This window comes from Pseudophryne corroboree, chromosome 1 (genome assembly GCF_028390025.1).
Source record: "Pseudophryne corroboree isolate aPseCor3 chromosome 1, aPseCor3.hap2, whole genome shotgun sequence".
Classification (NCBI taxonomy): Eukaryota; Metazoa; Chordata; class Amphibia; order Anura; family Myobatrachidae; genus Pseudophryne; species Pseudophryne corroboree.
In genome coordinates, this window is record NC_086444.1 from 474264999 (window position 1) to 474288518 (window position 23520).

The following is a 23520-nucleotide window of genomic DNA, read 5'->3' on the forward strand; positions in this document are numbered from 1 at the left end:
GGGGATTATGTAATGATACAGAATTTTCTACGCTCAGGTTGCCTTATTGACAGATGGGAAGGACCATATCAAGTCTTATTGACCAGCACTACCGCATTGAAGGTTGCCGAGAGAGAGACTTGGGTCCATTCGTCTCATTGTAAAAAGGTTGCTGACCCAGAGAGGTCCCGTGATAAAGAACAGACGGTAGAGGTTGTATCACTAGAGTGTCTGTTCCGGGAAGATTGAGACGACACCTGAGCGCTGAGAATAATAAGACCGGAAGCTTGTCGAGCCAGATTTCTTTTTCCCTTTTGTTATTTTCGCCAGTTCCCATCTCCCTCCTATTCTCCTTCCCCCTTCTTATTTGTCTCCTTTTCCTCCTATAAGATGGACTTGCCCCAAGAGACTGTGATCCGGATTTTCCTGTTGGCCATGATGTTGACCAGAGCAGTCTGTTTCGGTGAGAGTACCATGGAAGTCGAGAAAGGATCTGGAATGGGTTCTGATGACCAGGATGGAGGCGTAGTTTTCCAAGAGCAACATAATCAACGAATAAAGGCGAGTATCAGAAAACGATCTGGTAGCATTGACAATAGAAGGAATTGTGAAGGATTGTTAGCTGAAGAGAACTGCATCTGTAGGCATTGTGACAATATAGTTGAGGATGGGTGCATCAAGAAATGTCAGTCCAGTTTTAATGTCCACATGGACCGACATCCATTGAGTGACTATCACTCCTTAGTGGGTAAAGTGTTAAACCAGACAGACTGTTGGGTATGCTCTCAAGTACCTCAAGGTCATAGCAAATCAGGACTAGTACCATTCCCTTTAACTGTAGGAGAGGTACTTGAGTTAAGTGGTGGGAGGCCGTTGGACAAGAGGTTTAATATCTCTAGTCCTCCTAGTTTGAAGCTCCACCAGTATCACGTGGATAAGTCCTTAGTATGCTTTAACATTTCCAATCCCCGAAAGCCGGGAAATTGGGAAGTGTCATGGAGTAATCAAACCATGACATTTTCATATAGAGCCGATAAAATGCCCATAAACACAGAGCTTATACGCCAGATAGCCAACAGTGGAAAATATTTCCGGTATAGGTATACTCTAGGAAGTAGGACCATGCGAGTTGGAGAAGTATCACCAGGATACTGTGCACATATCGTACTACCTGATACGTGTACCAGACAGATGGGAGAGTTAGGGTTAGGAGATTTCACATGGAAAATTTGTAACATGGTAATGTCATACTCTGTCCCATATGTTCTCCCCGATGATGCATATTTCATATGCGGGAGAAAGGCGTATAAGTGGCTTGCCCCAAACTCAGAGGGATTGTGTTACATTGGAAAAGTACTGCCTGAAGTAATGACTGTATCCCATAACAAAATGAAAGACATTCACCGCGGTGCCCAAGCTCCTTATACTCACACTCATTACGAGCACGTCGTTAAACGGCACCTGATAGAGAGGACAGAGCATCCGGCCTCTGATCTGATCCATGAATCCACCGGGATTCAATTCTTACTCGCGTTAGATATCACTCGTACCGCCAGAGGAGTGATAAATTATAAATATATATCTGCGCTAGCGAACTTGTTAGACAATATCACCGAAATGTATGACGACACGTTCAGGTACACTGGGAAAGAGTTACAAGCCTACAAAACAGAGCTGGTTCAGCATAGGATGATTCTCAATTATCTCACAGCAGTGACAGGCGGGTATTGTGTTACCCTAGCAACTCAGTATGGAGTAAAGTGCTGCACGTATATTACAAACAGCACTGAGGACCCGGCCGAGGTCATAGACCAAAAGATGGATGACATTTTGGAATTGAAGTGGGAGTTTCGAAGGAAACACAATCTCACACTCGCTGCTGTGGGTAATGAGCTGACCAGTTGGGTGTCATAATTGAACCCACGAAATTGGTTCTCTGGTTTAGGAGAATGGGCCCAAGGTATTATAATGGATGTAGGGAAATTTCTCTTGTGTATTCTATGAGTCGTCATATTGGTTGGCCTGATATTTAGATGCGTTCGGACTTTAACGAAGTGTAAAGGTAGTACCAGAGTGATGAGTCTGAGGAGCGAGGACACTGTAATAACAACAACTAATTTGGTTTATGACCCAACGATAGAGACAATGTTGTGATGAAAATGTGATTCCACGGTCCGTTTCTTTCACCCATTTCTCCTTTGTTTTCCTCCAAGGTACAAAGCCATCCGCTTGGAAGAAGAATTTGACAACCTCTTTTATACAGACCATTGATGAACTATGCCACAAGCCCCAATATCCCTAGTGACTTTAACTTTTACGATAGCCCAATACTTTAGAGACTGTAATTTTATGGACAATGGAAAAGCTTTTGCTCGCTATTTATAGCAAAAGCACCGAGAGACATCAGACAACATGTACATCAAGACAAGACATCAGACAAGACCTCAATCGGCGACTGTTTATATAAACTCACATAGTTTACGACTGCATTTATAACGATTGTTTCTTATCTTCATCTCTACAACCTCCAGGTAATGACACACATAGTCGACAGGGAATATAGACACATATATCAGCATTCACATGTTCCCCCCTTCATGTATCATCAACTAAATGTGCTCCCCCATTTGTTGCAACCAAAAGCCGAAAAGAGCTCGGTAGAGTTTGACAGCCCATCCACAGACCCGTAATACGGGATAAGAAGGATTCAAATGTACACTTCGCAATACCTCGAAGCTTGATTTAAAACGTATGATACATGACCCCCCAAACATGGATTTCATACACACATGCTTTTACTATCTCACTAGGTCATGCTTTTCCCACCTTCTCCTCTCCTCCCTGACCCAATCATAAAAAGGTGTTTACATGAAGACATATATTTTTCTGTTTTGTTTAGGAAGTGGCAGTTATTGGTGACTGCCAAAGGGTGAACTGTCAAAGTCGAAAAATATCGTTATTCTCATGCCTTGTACTAACCCCATGCGCTTGCCCGCTGCACTTGCACATTCTCTCCCGTGCGTGCGCATATTCGCAGTTGCGTGACGGCGCCTCCACGGACATGCGCTCAAGCGCGTGGTATGTGCATTTACGGTAGAGTTTGTGTGCGTATGGCGGGCGACTCAATTGTCACATAGTTAATCCAAATAGTGTATTTTGTAGGTTATGGTCTCCTTAATAATATCAGTAAGTTTGTTTAGTGTAACTGGTTTATGGACAGAGAAATCCCTCATTACATGATACGAAGGGTCAGACAGGTTTTGAGCAGTGGTGTTCGGTATGCAACGGTAGAGTATATTATTGGTAACATTCCGGTATTGGTTTGAGAGAAATCAATCGCTCCTGCGAATAGTTATGTCTATAAGAAGTTTATGGACATTTGCTATATTTGCAGTTCATTATCCATGCGGCGGGAATCCTGAGATTCCCTCCCACCTGAGCAGTATGAAATAGTCACAGCCCACCTGTTTGAATCAACCTATGACCTTTTGTTATAATGTGAAGACAGATTCCTGTGTCCAATGAACAATGAGATTGTAGGCCCCTTTGTAGTGTACTGTATGCAGTGTATATAAGGCAGCCAGCTTGGGCCAGCTCAGTCTACTCTCCACAAAAGGTTTTCATCACTGACTAACTTGAGAGCTGGTGACCAGGACTGCGCAGCGATCATTCCCCAGTGTGTAAGTCTTTCTCTGTAACCAACTTATTCTCTGTTTGTATTTGCCATACTCTCTCTCTCTCTCTCTCTCTGTTATTGTTATGCTGTTGTATATTGTATATGTGAAGTTATTATGTTTAGATATTGATGTTAGCCTGTAGTGTATAAGTTGTTAACTGTATTTTCCCTTTTTACATGACTAAATCTCGTTAGTAAAGGTTTTGGAACCTTAGCAAGGTATTGTGTGTTTATTACATTGCTGAGAGTATTCGGAGTGTCTCAATCGCTCAAGCGGCTTTTACATAATAGAGGTTAATTAGCATTACATTGTGTTCACATTACAAAAAGGTTTTCAGTATAGGCTCAGCCTTTCATTGTGTAGCATACAAGGTTTACTGTGTGTCATCCTGTGAGCGTCTGCGCCGCTCGTGTTCCTCTTGTGGGCACGGCGTACGCTACGCTAGTAGCGTAGCATTACGGTATTCGGACCGCCTATAGCGTGCTCGATACCCAGCGTAAGCCGTGAGCGAACGTGCCGCTCGTGCGTCTCGACCACGGCCTAGCATCTGCTACGCTAAGTGCGTACCCTTACGGTACCCTGTACGCCCATTGAGTACTGAGTCTCTTACCAATATATAGTGAATGTTATAAGATAAATATTTAGCTTTATCAAAGGGATACGCCATAAGAATCCTTTTGGGAACTTGTAGTCTCCTGTCTGGAGATTCCCAAGCCTTTTCGCACAATTCGCTTAGCTCAAATGAGGACGGAACGGTGATCTCAGGCTTTTTCTCTTTATACATGTGTACCCTCGTGTCAGGGACAGTAATATGCAACACCTCTTTAATAGCAATGATCATGTAACGAATACCTTTAGACACTTTTGGCTGTAATTTTGCATCCTCATAGTCGACACTGGAATCTGAATCCGTGTCGGTATCTGTGTCAGTGATCTGGGATAATGTGCGTTTCTGAGACCCAGAAGGTCCCGGTGCCACTGGGACAGGCATGGTCTGACTACCTGACTGATCCCTAGCCTCAGTGTTGTCTAATCTCTTATGCAATAAATTACATTAGCATTCAAGACATTCCACATATCCATCCAGTCCGGTGTCGGCGTTGCCGACGGCGACCTGACAATCATGCACTCCCCCTCCTCCTTAGGCGAGCCTTCATCGTCAAACATGTCGACACACGCGTACCGACACACTCCACACACACAGGGATACTCTTTTCTGAAGACAGGTTCCCCGTTAGGCCCTTTGGAGAGACAAAGAGAGAGTATGCCAGCACACACCCCAGCGCTATATGACCTCGGAGAAAAACACAGAATGTTTACCCAGTAGCGCTGCTGTAATGTATAATCGCCAATTATGTGCCCCCCCCTCTACTTTAAAACCCTCTTACACCGTGTGTCAAGCAGGGGAGAGTCCGGGGAGCTTCCTCAAAGGTGCTGTGTAGAGAAAATGGCGCTGGTGAGTGCTGAGGGAGAAGCCCCGCCCCCCTGGCGGCGGGCTTCTGTCCCGCTCAAACTTAATAAGATATGGCGGGGGCTCTTTTATATACATGTACAGTGCCCACCTGTACATGTATATAGTCATTTGCCATAGGAGAGGTATTCTATTGCTGCCCAGGGCGCCCCCCCTGCGCCCTGCACCCTTACAGTGACCGGAGTGTGTGAGGTGTATGGGAGCAATGACGCACAGCTGCAGTGCTGTGCGTTACCTCAGTGAAGCACCCGAGGGCTTCTGCCGCCTCAGTAGTCTTCTTTCTTCATTTCTTCCGGCTCTGTGAGGAGAACGACGGCGCGGCTCTGGGATGAACGCCCAGGACGAACCTGTGTTCCACTCCCTCTGGAGCTAATGGTGTCCAGTAGCCGAGAAGCAGAGCCTATCATTTAAGTAGGTCTGCTCCTCTCTCCTCAGTCCCTCGATGCAGGGAGTCTGTTGCCAGCAGGCTCCCTGAAAATAAGAAAAAAACCTAACAAAATGCTTTTTTAGCAGGAAACTCAGGAGAGCTCCCTGCAGTGCACCCATCTTCCTCTGGGCACAGTCTAAAACTGAGGTCTGGTGGAGGGGCATAGAGGGAGGAGCCAGTGCACACCCAGAGTCTAAAGTCTTTCTTAAAGTGCCCATGTCTCCTGCGGAGCCCGTCTATTCCCCATGGTCCTTACGGAGTCCCAGCATCCTCTAGGACGTTAGAGAAAATAAGCAATATAAAAGTGTGACATGGACTGTGGGTTTAGTCCTATATTAAAACACATACTTACATGTAACATCAATAGTTATTCAGGGTTGGGTACGGGATGCTGGCGGTCAAAATAGTGACCCCGGTATCCTGACTGCCATAATTCCGACAGGGGTGTGCAATTAAACTAACTCTAACACTCCCTTCCTGCCTAACCCTCCCGCCCACACCGCAGTGTAACACTAACCTTCCCCCTGCAGCCTAGCCTAACCCTCCCCAGCATACTTGCATTCAGGATTCAGGGGTCGGCATTCAGACAGGTTGTCTACATATCAGTGCCAGTCTCTCCTGACCGCCAGCATCCCGTACGTCGGGATGCAAACTACATCCCGTTATTCAACGTATACAATTTATGCACTTTATTTTCATTGTTAAAAATAATAGCAAAGAGACTTCTTACACTGTAGCAACAATTTCTCTTTTTCCGGCCACTTTTACAACTGCACCGTTCACCTCCATGAAGAACCAATTTGACATCTTGAGTTTCCAGCACTGTTTGGTAAACGGCCTTCTGAAATTCTGATAAAGAGCAGTAGACAATCTGCAAATGAAAAGAATAAATAAATCACACAATGAAGGGTCATTTAAAAAAACATTGCAAAATACTCTGAAAGTTCAAAGTGCAAGTTTAGACAGTCTTTAAAACAACATACCAGTTTTGTACGAACTTACAGAGTCTACAAAAGTCTAAATAGAAATATTATACAAATATACCAAAAATGACCAAAGCACTAGCATGGCATTTATAGATTTTGCTCCTTTCTCCTAGGAAAGAGGTATCAGTGTTTGAGTCTCCGTTTCCTGTAAGAATCTTTTGTGCAGACAACGATACAGTACAAAAGGGCCTTTTAGAAAACAAATAAAGGGAGAAGAAAACAAGACCTGCGCAGTCTGCACCTGTATTGGTCATTTATAACTCTGCGCTTTCTGGATTGCACAGCTGCAAGTGGAAAAACAGGATTTTAATACCTACCGGTAAATCCTTTTCTATTACGTCCTTGAGGATGTTGGAGACACCAAAAGAACCATGGGATTATACCAAAGCTCTATAACGGGCGGGAGAGTGCGGATGACTCTGCAGCACCGATTGACCAAACTTTAGGTCTTCATCGGCCAAGGTATCAAACTTGTAAAACTTAGCAAAAGTGTTTGACCCCGACCAAGTAGCAGCTCGGCAAAGTTGTAATGCTGACACCCCGGGCAGCCGCGCAGGATGAGCCCACCTTCCTAGTGGAATGGGCTTTTACCGATTTAGGTAATGGCAAACGTGCCGTGGAATAAGCCTGCTGAATCGTGTGACATATCCAGCGGGCAATGGTCTGCTTGGAAGCAGGATACCCAAGTTTATTGGGAGCATATAGCACAAACAGAGACTCTGTTTTTCTAACTGGAGCCGTTCTGGCAACGTAAATTTTCAAAGCTCTGACGACATCCACAGACTTTTCCTCAGCCAAAGTGCCAGTAGCCACTGGCACCACAATAGGTTGGTTAATATGAAAAGCGGAAACCACCTTTGGCAGAAATTGTTGCTGAGTTCTCAATTCTGGCCTATCTTCATGGAAGATCAAATAAGGGCTCTTGTGAGACAAGGCCGCCAATTCAGACACCCGCCTTGCGGATGCCAATGCTAACAAAATGACAACCTTCCAAGTGAGGAATTTCAACTCCACTTTACTTAAAGGTTCAAACCAATGTGATTTTAGGAATGTCAAAACCACATTAAGGTCCCAAGGTGCCACAGGTGGCACAAAAGGAGGTTGGATGTGCAGGACCCCTTTTACAAAGGTCTGCACCTCAGGAAGTGAGGCCAATTGTTTCTGAAAGAAAATTGACAAAGCAGAAATCTGCACTTTTATGGAGCCTAATTTAAGGCCCGCATCCACTCCATTTTGTAGAAAATGGAGAAAACGTCCAAGGTCAAACTTCTCCACTGGAGCTTTCTTGGACTCGCACCAGGAAACATATTTCCTCCAAATACGGTGATAGTGTTTCGACGTCACACCCTTCCTAGCAAGGATAAGAGTGGGGATGACTTCATCGGGAATACCCTTACGGGCTAAAATCTGGCGTTCAACCACCATGCCGTCAAACGTAGCCGCTGTAAGTCTTGATAGACAAACGGCCCCTGCCGCAGCAGATCCTCGCGAAGAGGAAGAGGCCATGGATCTTCGACTAACAACTCCTGAAGATCCGGGTACCAAATTCTCCTTGGCCAGTATGGAACTACAAGGAGCGCTGGAATCTGTGATTTTCTTAGGATTCTCAGAACCTTTGGAATGAGAAGAAGCGGAGGGAAAACATACACCGACGGATACACCCAAGGTGACCTCAGTGCATCCACTGCCGCCGCCTGAGGGTCCCTGGACCGGGAACAATACTTTAATAGTTTTTTGTTGTGGCGGGACGCCATCATGTCTATGTGGGGAACCCCCCATAGATTCGTTAGTAGGGAGAAGACCTCCTGATGGAGGCTCCACTCTCCTGGATGTAGATCGTGTCTGCTGAGGAAGTCTGCTTCCCAGTTGTCCACTCCCGGAAGGAAAATTGCCGACAGAGTGCTTACCCGAGTCTCTGCCCAGCGAAGAATCTTTGTGGCTTCTGCCATTGCTGTTCTGCTCTTTGTGCCGCCTTGGCGGTTTATGTACGCTACTGCTGTCACATTGTCCGATTGGATCAGTACAGGCCGGTTTAGAAGAAGATGCTCCGCTTGTAGAAGGCCGTTGTAAATGGCCCTCAACTCCAGCACGTTTATGTGAAGAAGAGTCTCCTGACTTGACCATCTTCCTTGGAAGGTCACCCCTTGTGTGACTGCTCCCCAACCCCGGAGACTTGCATCCGTGGTCACTAGGATCCAGTCTTGGATCCCGAATCTGCGTCCTTCTAAGAGGTGAGAGCTGTGTAGCCACCACAGGAGTGAGATTCTGGTGTTGGGGGATAGAACTATCCTCCGGTGCATATGAAGCTGGGATCCAGACCATTTGTCCAACAGGTCCCACTGAAACACTCTGGCATGGAACCTCCCGAATTGGAGGGCCTCGTATGCCGCCACCATCTTCCCCAGCAATCGAATGCATTGATGAATGGAGACAGTTGGTGGTTTCAGAATGAGTTTTACCAAACTCTGAATTTCCAGTGCTTTCTCCGGAGGGAGGAACACTCTCAGCTAGACCGTGTCCAGAATCATACCCAAAAATGCCAACCGGGTTGTTGGAATTAAGTGTGATTTCGGCAGGTTCAAGAGCCAGCCGTGCTGTTGTAGAAGCGACAGAGACAGTGCAATGTCCTGTACCAGTTTTTCCTTGGACCTCGCCTTTATCAGGAGATCGTCCAAGTACGGGATAATTGTAATTCCTCTTTTTCTGAGGAGAACCATCATTTCTACCATGACTTTTGTGAAAATCCTTGGAGCCGTGGCCAGGCCAAACGGCAACGTCTGAAATTGGTAAAGAGTATCCTGGATTGCAAACCGGAGATAACTCTGATGAGGGGGATAAATGGGAACATGAAGGTAGGCATCCTTTATGTCCAAAGACACCATGAATTCCCCCTCCTCCAGGCTGGAGATCACCGCTCGGAGAGACTCCATCTTGAATTTTAATTTCTTCAGGAAAAAATTTAGAGATTTTAGGTTGAGGATTGGTCGTACCGAGCCATCCGGCTTCGGCACTACAAATAGGCTTGAATAAAACCCTTCCCCTTGTTGCGCCCGGGGGACCGGGATCACAACCTGATTTTGAAATAATTTTTGTATTGCTCCACAGACTAGAGCTCTGTCTGGAAGCAAAACCGGTAAAAGTGATTTGAAAAAACGGCGGGGGGGAACGTCTTGAAATTCCAGTTTGTACCCTTGGGTCACAATTTGTAACACCCAAGGGTCCAGGTCCGAGCGAACCCAAACCTGACTGAAAAGCCTTAGACGTGCCCCCACCGGTGCAGTCTCCTGTAGGGGAGACCCGGCGTCATGCAGTGGATTTGGCGGAAGCCGGGGAGGACTTCTGCTCTTGTGAACTCGAGGAAGCGGGAGTTCTCTTGCCCCTTCCTCTACCTCTGGTAGCGAGGAAGAAATTACCTCGGCCTTTTCTATATTTGTTGGGCCGAAAGGACTGCATTTGATAGTGCGGTTTCTTCTGTTGCGCAGGAGCATTAGGTAAATAAGTAGACCTACCCGCAGTGGCCGCTGATACTAAATCAGTAAGGCCGTCACCAAACAGTTCCCCACCCTTAAAGGGAAGGGACTCCATGTTTTTCTTGGAATCCGCGTCAGCATTCCATTGATGAGTCCATAGCGCATGCCTAGCCGCAATAGACATAGCATTAGCCTTAGCCCCCAGGAGGCCAGCATCTCTTGCAGCATCTTTCAAGTACGCAGCCGCGTCCCTGATATAACCAAGCGTCACTAGGATGCTATCCCTATCCAGAGTATCTAAATCAGCAGATAAACTTTCAGCCCATTTTTCAATGGTGCTACTAACCCACGCTGACGCAATAAGCGGTCTAAGCTGCGTCCCCGTGGTAGTAAATATAGCTTTTAAAGTAGCCTCCTGCTTACGATCAGCCGGCTCCTTAAGAGTCGTCGACTGAGCTGCAGGGAGCGCTACCTGTTTTGACAAGCGTGCTAGGGCTTTGTCTACTGTGGGTGGTGTTTCCCACTTATCCCTATCAGCTGCGGGAAAGGGGTATGCCACCTTGATCCTATTAGGGATGAGAAATTTCTTATCAGGTGTATTCCAAATGCCATCAAAAAGGTTATTTAGTTCAAAACAAGGAGGAAAAGAAAACGAGCGTCTCTTTTTCTTGTAAATAAGGACCCTCGTTTCTGGTGTAAAGGGGTCCTCATCAATACGTAATATGTCTTTGACAGCCACAATCATATATTGAATACTCTTAGCCAATTTAGGATCTAATCTAGAATCAGCATAATCGGCACCGGTATCAGAGTCCGTGTCGGTATCTGTGTCATCTAATTGGTCAACACCACGTTTCAGTGACCCTTGTAATAAAGCGTCATCTACTGATTTCTTCCAAATCTGCAGTTGAGAGTCAGATTCAGTAAACTTTTGATTTAACAGTGTAACATTAGCATTTAAAGCATTTAACCAATCAGCCGTCGGCGGTGCCGACAGGACCCCCAAAACATTTGGTGTCCCCAATAAATTATCCCCCTGAGAGGAAAATTCTGCCTCAGACATGTTGTCTCCCTAACAGCACCCAAAGAAAAGCCTGTGAGGGAACAAAAGGAAAGCAGCCAGCTCACACCCCAGCGCCAAAGTGCAGGTCTGAAAACACCCTCAAGTGCAGCGCTATATATCTGTATAGAAATAATCTGGCCCCCCTCGTTTTTATAGCCCCTGGTACTAGCCTGCTGTGAGAAAGGACCAGCGCTGCTGCTTGGAGGAGGAAATGGCGCCGAGTGAGCCTGGAGGAAGAAGCCCCGCCCCCAACATGGTGCGCTTCTTCACGCTTATTTTTACATGTTTATCCTGGTGGGGATTTGCGGGCAGTGCCAGATATGCCAGCCTTATTTATGAGGTATTTTTAGCTCCCCAGGGCGCCCCCCCCCAGCGCCCTGCACCCAGCGGTGTGTACAGTCCGGGAGCCTGGCGCGCACTGAGCAAATCATGCTGCGCGGTACCTCTATATGCCATCTTTGTTGAAGAGAAGATGTCTTTTCCTCACATACTCACCTGTCTTCTGACTTCTGGCTTGAAGAGGGGGGACGGCAAGCTGTGGGAGCGAGCATCCAGGAGAGCCCAGCGTTCATCTCCCCTCAGGAGCTGAAGGCATCCTGTCAGCAGCAGCAGAGCCCTGAAACTCATTAGAAGTGGGTCTAGACTGCTCTCCCCTCTTTCCCACGAAGCAGGGAGTCTGTAGCCAACAGATCTCCCCAAAATAAAAAACCTAACATTAAGTCTTTTCAGAGAAACTCTAAGAGCTCCCCCGAGTGCCTCCATCTTGCAGGGAACATTTTCTAAACTGAGTCTGGGGAGGGATATAGAGGGAGAAGCCAGGTCACGCCCCCTTTGAAAGTCTTAAAGTGCCCATGTCTACTGCGGGTCTGTCTATATCCCATGGTTCTTTTGGTGTCCCCAACATCCTCATGGACGTAATAGAAAACAGAAGTCCGGGTTTTTACCAGCTGACCCAAAGCCACAAGAAATCAGAAGCAAGAGAGAGGTTTAAAACGCCCTAACACCCACTGTGCATTGTGCTGGTGCCTGCTAGAGGACAGTTAGTAGATCGAAGTCTCTGTAGCACCAGGGACAGTTGACATAGGAGGTCATTCCGACCCGATCACACGCTGCAGTTGTTTGCAGCGCAGCGATCGTGTCGGAACTGCACATGCGCCGCAGTGCGCCGGCGCATGCTAGACGGCCGAAGGCCGTCGTTACCCAGCGATCGTCTCTGCCTGATTGACAGGCAGAGGCGGTCGCTGGGTGGGAGGGGGCGGCACTGTTTTCTGGGCGCGGACCGGCCAACGCAGGCAGGGGGCAGGCCGCAGCGGCTGCGTGATGTCACACGCAGCCGCTGCGACCCAGGGCTGCGCTGGCTGGGAGTTACTCTTCAAGTACAAAAGCATCGCCGCCATGCAATACTTTTGTACTTGTGCAGGGGGAGGCCTGACATGTGGGGCAGACTAGCCCTGTGCTGGGCGTCCCCCCACATGTCTGGGAAGATGATCGTAGCTGTGCTAAATTGGCCATTGGCCATACCAGGAGAGGAATTCAGTATGATATTCCGATGGACAGGATGCCGGAGGTCAGAATACCGACAGCGGCATCACAACCATCAGAATCCCGGCAGCCCCCTGGAAAGTACCCTAACCCTCCCCTGCCCCTTACCCTAACCCTCCCAAGCCGGTGCCTAACCCTAACCCTCCCTTCCCCGCTGCCTAAACCTAACCCTCCCCGCTTGGTGCCTAACCCTAACCTCCTCTTCTCAGGGCCTAAACTGTCCCCGGAACCTAACCATACCCTACCCGTCCCTGCATCCTAACCCCCCTTCTAATGCCTAAACCTAACCCCCCAACCCCCGCGGGACACTGGAAGAATGACCAGGATTCCGGCTGTCAGTATTTTGATGCCGGAATCTTGACTTCCGTCAGGATTTAGACACCGGGCTTATGGCATCCTTTGGGATTCCGGCGTTGGTATATCGACTGCCGGGATCCTGTCCTTCGGGATATTAATCACGTCTCTCGGGATACATCCCGAGGAGAGCATGGTAAGTGGAGCTGCAAGCCATTGCAGTGGACTGATTGCTGAGCACAAGGAGTGCTAGGACTTTTTATGTTTGTTTGTTTAATTCCCTCTCAGGATGGAAGGATTTAGGGGAATACTGTTGAGTTTAATAGATTTTTATAGATTATAAATTGATTAAAACAATGCGGGTTTCAAGGGCTGAAACAATAAGATTTTACTTACCGATAAATCTATTTCTCGGAGTCCGTAGTGGATGCTGGGGTTCCTGAAAGGACCATGGGGAATAGCGGCTCCGCAGGAGACAGGGCACAAAAAGTAAAGCTTTTCCAGATCAGGTGGTGTGCACTGGCTCCTCCCCCTATGACCCTCCTCCAGACTCCAGTTAGGTACTGTGCCCGGACGAGCGTACACAATAAGGGAGGATTTTGAATCCCGGGTAAGACTCATACCAGCCACACCAATCACACCGTACAACTTGTGATCTAAACCCAGTTAACAGTATGATAACAGCGGAGCCTCTGAAAGATGGCTTCCTTCAACAATAACCCGAATTAGTTAACAATAACTATGTACAATTATTGCAGATAATCCGCACTTGGGATGGGCGCCCAGCATCCACTACGGACTCCGAGAAATAGATTTATCGGTAAGTAAAATCTTATTTTCTCTATCGTCCTAGTGGATGCTGGGGTTCCTGAAAGGACCATGGGGATTATACCAAAGCTCCCAAACGGGCGGGAGAGTGCGGATGACTCTGCAGCACCGAATGAGAGAACTCCAGGTCCTCCTTAGCCAGAGTATCAAATTTGTAAAATTTTACAAACGTGTTCTCCCCTGACCACGTAGCTGCTCGGCAAAGTTGTAATGCCGAGACCCCTCGGGCAGCCGCCCAAGATGAGCCCACCTTCCTTGTGGAGTGGGCCTTTACAGATTTAGGCTGTGGCAGGCCTGCCACAGAATGTGCAAGTTGGATTGTGCTACAGATCCAACGAGCAATCGTCTGCTTAGACGCAGGAGCACCCATCTTGTTGGGTGCATACAATATAAACAACGAGTCAGATTTTCTGACTCCAGCTGTCCTTGCAATATATATTTTTAATGCTCTGACAACGTCCAGTAACTTGGAGTCCTCCAAGTCACTTGTAGCCGCAGGCACTACAATAGGCTGGTTCAGATGAAATGCTGACACCACCTTAGGGAGAAAATGCGGACGAGTCCGCAGTTCTGCCCTGTCCGAATGGAAAATCAGATATGGGCTTTTGTAAGATAAAGCTGCCAGTTCTGACACTCTCCTGGCCGAAGCCAGGGCTAGAAGCATGGTCACTTTCCATGTGAGATATTTCAAATCCACCTTCTTTAGTGGTTCAAACCAATGAGATTTTAGAAAGTCCAAAACCACATTGAGATCCCACGGTGCCACTGGAGGCACCACAGGAGGCTGTATATGTAGCACTCCCTTAACAAAGGTCTGGACTTCAGGGACTGAAGCCAATTCTTTTTGAAAGAAAATCGACAGGGCCGAAATTTGAACCTTAATAGATCCCAATTTGAGACCCATAGACAATCCTGATTGCAGGAAATGTAGGAATCGACCCAGTTGAAATTCCTCCGTCGGAGCACTCCGATCTTCGCACCACGCAACATATTTTCGCCAAATTCGGTGATAATGTTGCACGGTTACTTCCTTCCTTGCTTTAATCAAAGTAGGAATGACTTCTTCCGGCATGCCTTTTTCCTTTAGGATCCGGCGTTCAACCGCCATGCCGTCAAACGCAGCCGCGGTAAGTCTTGAAACAGACAGGGACCCTGCTGAAGCAAGTCCCTCCTTAGAGGTAGAGGCCACGGATCTTCCGTGATCATCTCTTGAAGTTCCGGGTACCAAGTCCTTCTTGGCCAATCCGGAACCACTAGTATCGTCCTTACGCCTCTTTGCCGTATAATTCTCAATACTTTTGGTATGAGAGGCAGAGGAGGAAACACATACACCGACTGGTACACCCAAGGCGTTACCAGCGCGTCCACAGCTATTGCCTGCGGATCTCTTGACCTGGCGCAATACCTGTCCAGTTTTTTGTTGAGGCGAGACGCCATCATGTCCACCATTGGTCTTTCCCAACGGGTTACCAGCAAGTGGAAGACTTCTGGATGAAGTCCCCACTCTCCCGGGTGAAGATCGTGTCTGCTGAGGAAGTCTGCTTCCCAGTTGTCCACTCCCGGGATGAACACTGCTGACCGTGCTATCACATGATTCTCTGCCCAGCGAAGAATCCTTGCAGCTTCTGCCATTGCACTCCTGCTTCTTGTGCCGCCCTGTCTGTTCACATGGGCGACTGCCGTGATGTTGTCCGACTGGATCAACACCGGTTTTCCCTGAAGCAGAGGTTCTGCCTGGCTTAGAGCATTGTATATTGCTCTTAGTTCCAGAATGTTTATGTGAAGAAACGTTTCCAGGCTCGTCCATACTCCCTGGAAGTTTCTTCCTTGTGTGACTGCTCCCCAGCCTCTCAGGCTGGCGTCCGTGGTCACCAGGATCCAATCCTGTATGCCGCATCTGCGGCCCTCCAATAGATGAGCACTCTGCAACCACCACAGAAGAGACACCCTTGTCCTTGGAGACAGGGTTATCCGCAGGTGCATCTGAAGATGCGACCCTGACCATTTGTCCAACAGATCCCTTTGGAAAATTCTTGCGTGGAATCTGCCGAATGGAATTGCTTCGTAAGAAGCCACCATTTTTCCCAGGACTCTTGTGCATTGATGTACAGACACCTTTCCTGGTTTTAGGAGGTTCCTGACAAGCTCGGATAACTCCTTGGCTTTTTCCTCCGGGAGAAAAACCTTTTTCTGAACCGTGTCCAGAATCATCCCTAGGAACAGCAGACGAGTTGTCGGCATTAACTGGGATTTTGGAATATTCAGAATCCACCCGTGCTGTTTTAGCACTTCTTGCGACAGTGCTAATCCCATCTCTAGCTGTTCTCTGGACCTTGCCCTTATTAGGAGATCGTCCAAGTATGGGATAATTAATATGCCTTTTCTTCGAAGAAGAATCATCATCTCGGCCATTACCTTTGTAAAGACCCGAGGTGCCGTGGACAATCCGAACGGCAGCGTCTGAAACTGATAGTGACAGTTTTGTACAACGAACCTGAGGTACCCCTGGTGTGAGGGGTAAATTGGAACGTGGAGATACGCATCCTTGATGTCCAAGGATACCATAAAGTCCCCCTCTTCCAGGTTCGCTATCACTGCTCTGAGTGACTCCATCTTGAACTTGAACTTCTTTATGTACAGGTTCAAGGACTTCAGATTTAGAATAGGCCTTACCGAGCCATCCGGCTTCGGTACCACAAAAAGAGTGGAATAATACCCCTTCCCTTGTTGTAGAAGAGGTACCTTGACTATCACCTGCTGAGAGTACAGCTTGTGAATGGCTTCCAAAACCGTCTCCCTTTCGGAGGGGGACGTTGGTAAAGCAGACTTCAGGAAACGGCGAGGTGGATCTGTCTCTAATTCCAACCTGTACCCCTGAGATATTATCTGCAGGATCCAGGGATCTACCTGCGAGTGAGCCCACTGCGCGCTGTAATTTTTGAGACGACCACCCACCGTCCCCGAGTCCGCTTGAGAAGCCCCAGCGTCATGCTGAGGCTTTTGTAGAAGCCGGGGAAGGCTTCTGTTCCTGGGAAGGAGCTGCCTGTTGCTGTCTCTTCCCTCGACCTCTGCCTCGTGGCAGATATGAATAGCCCTTTGCTCTCTTATTTTTAAAGGAACGAAAGGGCTGCGGTTGAAAAGTCGGTGCCTTTTTCTGTTGGGGAGTGACTTGAGGTAGAAAGGTGGATTTCCCGGCTGTAGCCGTGGCCACCAAATCTGATAGACCGACTCCAAATAACTCCTCCCCTTTATACGGCAAAACTTCCATATGTCGTTTTGAATCCGCATCGCCTGTCCACTGTCGCGTCCATAAAGCTCTTCTGGCCGAAATGGACATAGCACTTACCCGTGATGCCAGTGTGCAGATATCCCTCTGTGCATCACGCATATAAAGAAATGCATCCTTTATTTGTTCTAACGACAGTAAAATATTGTCCCTGTCCAGGGTATCAATATTTTCAATCAGGGACTCTGACCAAACTACCCCAGCACTGCACATCCAGGCAGTCGCTATAGCTGGTCGTAGTATAACACCTGCATGTGTGTATATACTTTTTTGGATATTTTCCATCCTCCTATCTGATGGATCTTTAAGTGCGGCCGTCTCAGGAGAGGGTAACGCCACTTGTTTAGATAAGCGTGTTAGCGCCTTGTCCACCCTAGGAGGTGTTTCCCAGCGCTCCCTAACCTCTGGCGGGAAAGGGTATAATGCCAATAATTTCTTTGAAATTATCAGCTTTTTATCAGGGGCAACCCACGCTTCATTACACACGTCATTTAATTCTTCTGATTCAGGAAAAACTATAGGTAGTTTTTTCACACCCCACATAATACCCTGTTTAGTGGTACCTGTAGTATCAGCTAAATGTAACGCCTCCTTCATTGCCAAAATCATATAACGTGTGGCCCTACTGGAAAATACGGTTGATTCGTCACCGTCACCACTGGAGTCAGTGCCTGTGTCTGGGTCTGTGTCGACCGACTGAGGCAAAGGGCGTTTCACAGCCCCTGACGGTGTTTGAGTCGCCTGGACAGGCACTAATTGATTGTCCGGCCGTCTCATGTCGTCAAACGACTGCTTTAGCGTGTTGACACTATCCCGTAGTTCCATAAATAAAGGCATCCATTCTGGTGTCGACTCCCTAGGGGGTGACATCCTCATATTTGGCAATTGCTCCGCCTCCACACCAATATCGTCCTCATACATGTCGACACACACGTACCGACACACAGCAGACACACAGGGAATGCTCCTAACGAAGACAGGACCCACTAGCCCTTTGGGGAGACAGAGGGAGAGTTTGCCAGCACACACCAAAAGCGCTATATATAACAGGGATAGCCTTATAATAAGTGCTCCCTTATAGCTGCTTTATATATATCAAAATATCGCCATAAATTTGCCCCCCCTCTCTGTTTTACCCTGTTTCTGTAGTGCAGTGCAGGGGAGAGACCTGGGAGCCGTCCTGACCAGCGGAGCTGTGAGAGGAAATGGCGCCGTGTGCTGAGGAGATAGGCCCCGCCCCTTTTCCGGCGGGCTCGTCTCCCGCTATTTAGTGAATCCAGGCAGGGGTTAAATATCTCCATATAGCCTCTGGGGGCTATATGTGAGGTATTTTTAGCCTTTATATAGGTTACATTTGCCTCCCAGGGCGCCCCCCCCCAGCGCCCTGCACCCTCAGTGACTGCGTGTGAAGTGTGCTGAGAGGAAAATGGCGCACAGCTGCAGTGCTGTGCGCTACCTTTAGAAGACTGCAGGAGTCTTCAGCCGCCGATTCTGGACCTCTTCTGACTTCAGCATCTGCAAGGGGGCCGGCGGCGCGGCTCCGGTGACCATCCAGGCTGTACCTGTGATCGTCCCTCTGGAGCTGATGTCCAGTAGCCAAGAAGCCAATCCATCCTGCACGCAGGTGAGTTCACTTCTTCTCCCCTCAGTCCCTCGTTGCAGTGATCCTGTTGCCAGCAGGACTCACTGTAAAATAAAAAACCTAAGCTAAACTTTTTCTAAGCAGCTCTTTAGGAGAGCCACCTAGATTGCACCCTTCTCGGCCGGGCACAAAAATCTAACTGGAGTCTGGAGGAGGGTCATAGGGGGAGGAGCCAGTGCACACCACCTGATCTGGAAAAGCTTTACTTTTTGTGCCCTGTCTCCTGCGGAGCCGCTATTCCCCATGGTCCTTTCAGGAACCCCAGCATCCACTAGGACGATAGAGAAACATATTTACTAACATTTAAAAATTAATATAAAAATGGTCTGTTAGTAAATGTGTGCTTTAGCACCTGAAACCTGTGAAGACAAAACAATGATATTTCTAATAGTTTAGAAAAGCTCTGCAGACACATAGGCATGGGTTAAAAAACATAACAATATTTTTGAGGGTTTTTATATATATTTTTTTTTTCAAGGAATTTTCAATCAAAGGGAGAATAATCAGCTGAACAATGAAAAAAGTAATATGCACTATTTAAAAGAAAGGCGACAAATCTTAAGCGCAAAACATTACAGGCAAATGAAAATATCAGAGAACTATGGGCCTGATTCAGGTTTGTATGCAAAACAAAAAGCACAGAACTGGGCAGAACCATGTTGCACTGCAGGTGGAGCAGATGTAACATGCAGATAGATTTAGATTTGGGTGGGTTATATTCATACTTGCCTACTCTCCCGGAATGGCCGGGAGGCTCCCGAAAATCGGTTGACCCTCCCGGCCCCCCGGAAGAGCAGGCAAGTCTCACGATTTGCGGGGTCCCCCCTGCCCGTCCGCCCACTCAGTGTGTAAAGTGGGCGGTCCAGGCAGTTGATGAGGTGACCGCGGCATTACAGAGCGGGCGGGGCTTAAATGAGGCGTCACCATGACCCCGCCCTTGCTCCGCCCCCATCCCGCCTCCGGTCCACCCCCTCCTCTACGTCACAGCCTCCCCTGCTCGCCCTCTGAGCCGACTTGGCTGCTCTCTCCCGCAGAGAGCAGCCAGAATGTCGGTAAGCATGGTTATATTGTTTCTGTGCAGTGTAAATACTGGCTGATTTTGCAAGTAGCCCACATTAATATTGGACAGCTTTATGTTTACACTGCAATACAGATTTCAGTTTGGACACACTCCACCCAAATCTAAATGTTATATCTGCCAAACATGGTTTTGTCCAGTGCTTTTTTTGTTTTGCTTACAAACCTACATCAGGCCCTATCTTCCCACACAAGATAATGCAAATTAGAGAGATAGAGTGAGAGAAGATTACAATCATAAAACCAAAGAAAGGGGAGGGGGATGTATCATTATAATGTAGCCATGGTGACTATATGTCAGAAAATCCCATTGCTTGATGGTCAACAATACTGGTAATATGCTCCATTCGATACAGTACATAAACCACACTGCCTCCTTAATCATGGAGAGGGTGGGTGAGGGTATGGATTTCCAATGTAGCGCAATACGACTCTTCGCTGAGTTTAGTTCATGCCATACGAGATTCCATCTCAGATAAATTTTCAATGCGCTTTCCCATTTACAGTGCATCCGGAAAGTATTAACAGCGCTTCACTTTTTCCACTTTTTTATGTTACAGCCTTATTCCAAAATGGAATAAATAATTTTTTCCCCTCAAAATTTTACACACAATACCCCATAATGACAACATGAAAAATGTTTTTTTTCTAGATTTTTGCAAATTTATTAAAAATAAAAAACGAAGAAATCACATGTACAGAAGCATTCACAGCCTTTGCTCAATACTTTGCTGATACACCTTTGTCAGCAATTAAAGCCTCGAGTCTTTTTGAATATGATGCCACAAGCTTGGCACACCTATCTTTGGGCAGTTTCGCCCATTCCTCTTTGCAGCACCTCTCAAGCTCCATCAGGTTGGATGGGAAGCATCGGAGCACAGCCATTTTCAGATCTCTCCAGAGATGTTCAATTGTATTCAAGTCTGGGCTCTGGCTGGGCCACTCAAGGACATTCCCAGAGTTGTCCTGAAATCACTCCTTTGATATCTTGGCTGTGTACTTAGGGTCGTTGTCCTGCTGGAAGATGAATCATCGCCCCAGTCAGAGGTCAAGAGCACTCTGGAGCAGGTTTTCATTCAGGATGTCTTTGTACATTGCTGCATTCAGCTTTCCCTCTATCCTGACTAGTCTCCCAGTTCCTGGCACTGAAAAATATACCCACAGCATGATGCTGCTACCACCATGCTTCACTGTAGGGATGGTATTGGCCTGGTGATGAGCGGTGCCTGGTTTCCTCCAAACATGACGCCTGGCATTCATGCCAAACAGTTCAATCTTTGTCTCATCAGACCAGAAAATTTTGTTTCTCATGGTCTGAGAGTCCTTCAGGTGCATTTTGGCAAACTCCAGGTGAGCTGCCATGTGCTTTTTACTAAGGTGTGGCTTCCATCTGGCTACTCTACCATACAGGTGCAGAGATGGTTGTCCTTCTGAAAGGTTCTCCTCTCTCCACAGAGGAATGTTGTAGCTCCGACAGAGTGACTATCGGGTTCTTGTCACCTCCCTGACTAGGGCTCTTCTCCCCCTATCGCTCAGTTTAGACGGCCAGACAGCTCTAGGAAGAGTCCTGGTGGTTCAAAACTTCTTCCATTTATGGATTAAGGAGGCTACTGTGCTCATTGGGACCTTCAAAGCAGCAGATATTTTTCTGTACCCTTTCCTAGATTTGTGCCTCAAGACAATCCTGTCTCGGAGGTCTACAGACAATTCCTTTGACTTTATGCTTGGTTTGTGCTCAGACATGCACTGTCAAATGTGGGACCTTATATAGACAGGTGTGTGCCTTTCCAAATCATGTCCAATCAATTGAATTTACCACAAGTGGACTCCAATTAAACTGTAGGAACATCTCAAGGATGATCAGTGGAAACAGGATGCACCTGAGCTCAAGATTGAGCTTCATGGCAAAGGCTGTGAATACTTATGTACATGTGATTTCTTAAGGGCCCTACACACTGGCCGACATGACTGCACGATATGAACGATCTCGTTCATTAATGAACGAGATAACGTTCATATCATGCAGTGTAGAGGCTCCAGCGATGAACGATGCGCGGCCCCGCGCTCGTTCATCGCTGGTCCCCCGTCGGCTGTACATGCAGGCCAATATGGACGATCTCGTCCATATTCGCCTGCACTTCAATGCAGCCGGGTGACGGGGGGAGTGAAGAAACTTCACTCCCCCTGTCACTGCCCCCCCGCCACCGGGTCGCCCGTTGGCCGTATCCGCCGTCGGGCAGCTCGGCGGCGGATCGGCCAGTGTGTAGGGCCTATTAGATTTTTATTTGTAATAAATTTGCACAAATCTCAAAAAAACTTTTTTCACGTTGTCATTATGGGGTATTGTGTGTAGAATTTTGAGGGGAAAAAATTGTTTATTCCATTTTGGAATAAGGCTGTAACATAACAAAATGTGGAAAAAGTGAAGCGCTGTGAATACTTTCCGGGTGCATTGTAGAAATCAAAGCAGCGGATCTAACCAAATTAGATCAAATCTGCAACTAGGTATCAGAATCAGGAGTCTCCTCCATGTCCTTATGCCACGCCATCTCATGACATTCAATTGCTGGTGCATTATATGAGATCAAGAGGTGGAAAAAAGTGGGTAATAGACATCTATCTTGTGAATGTAAAAAGCATTAGGATTCAAGAAGACACGTGCCGTTAATTATTAAGTGAATTTACAGTAATAAAAGCAGCACAACTGAAAATATTGATAGAATGTGGGGGAAGATGATATTGTTCCCTCACATCGGTGTAGGAAGGAAAGGAGTGGACCGGGGCTATAGCTGAAAGAAAAGTAAACCTTGCGGAAACCAGGAAGAAAAGTCTGCAACGCACTGGCTGAGAGAGAAACTGGCGATATCTCATAATGGGGAGAGGAGGAGGAAAACAAAAATAAATAAACATGAGCAATTCTGTCCTAAATAGACATCGAAAAGGCTTCAGTGGGTCAATCTGTAATCTGAGACCTCTCATAGGGGCTATGGGAAAACAATAGGGAAGATACTGAGACAAAACTGAGCAGCTCAGACTCTATCTGAACCCAGTCTTGCAGAAGATGCTAAATGACATAGTACAACCTGAGTAAGGTGAGCAGCATTATAGTAAAGCTGAAGATTGGGCACACCCAAAATCGCTTCCTTCAGTGACAACAGCCCACCCATAAACATTGTGAAATGTTACACTGCAATGCAAAAAGTTTAGGGGGATCCTGTCTGGGATAGCTTGAAAAACATATACAGTACTGTAAAAGTCTGGGAAGAACACTCATCTTTAATGCATTAGCTCTAATAGTCCAAGAGATACATTGTATTATTAATTTTGAGAGGTCATATACGGTGGTGCAGAATAGGTCAGGATAATAGCAGAATAAAGATCTGAGTATGTTCTTGTCAAATAGACTTCCAGAAGGTTAAGGCAATGTTTTTCTCCATGCAAAAATAGGAATTTGATACCTAACGGTAATTCCATTTCTCGTAGTTCGTAGTGAATACTGGGGTTCTGTACTTTAGTACCATGGGGTATAGATCAGGTCCCCTGGAGCCTGGCACTTTAAAACCTATAGTGTGTTTATGTGTGTGCTGGCTCCTCCCCTCTATGCCCTTCCTACCAGACTCAGTCTAGGAAATCTGTTCCCGAGGAGACGGACATGCAATGAGAGAAGGAATAAAGACAACAGTGGTGAGGCAACAAGCCAACACACAACCATAACCAAAAGGAGGGCGCTAACCAGAACAGAGAATAGCAACACTAACCCAACCAGGATAGCACAGCT

General features: G+C 47.2%; 1 protein-coding gene across 2 annotated transcripts in view; it reads right to left on the minus strand.

The window, feature by feature from the left end:
• ERCC6L2 (ERCC excision repair 6 like 2) overlaps window positions 1-23520 on the minus strand; it is a 377041-nt gene that overhangs the window by 202646 nt on the left and 150875 nt on the right. For both annotated transcript variants that reach the window (XM_063913746.1, XM_063913745.1), the window contains one exon: window positions 6285-6425. In XM_063913746.1, coding sequence (XP_063769816.1) covers window positions 6285-6425 — 141 coding nt within the window. The remainder of the gene's footprint in view (window positions 1-6284; window positions 6426-23520) is intronic.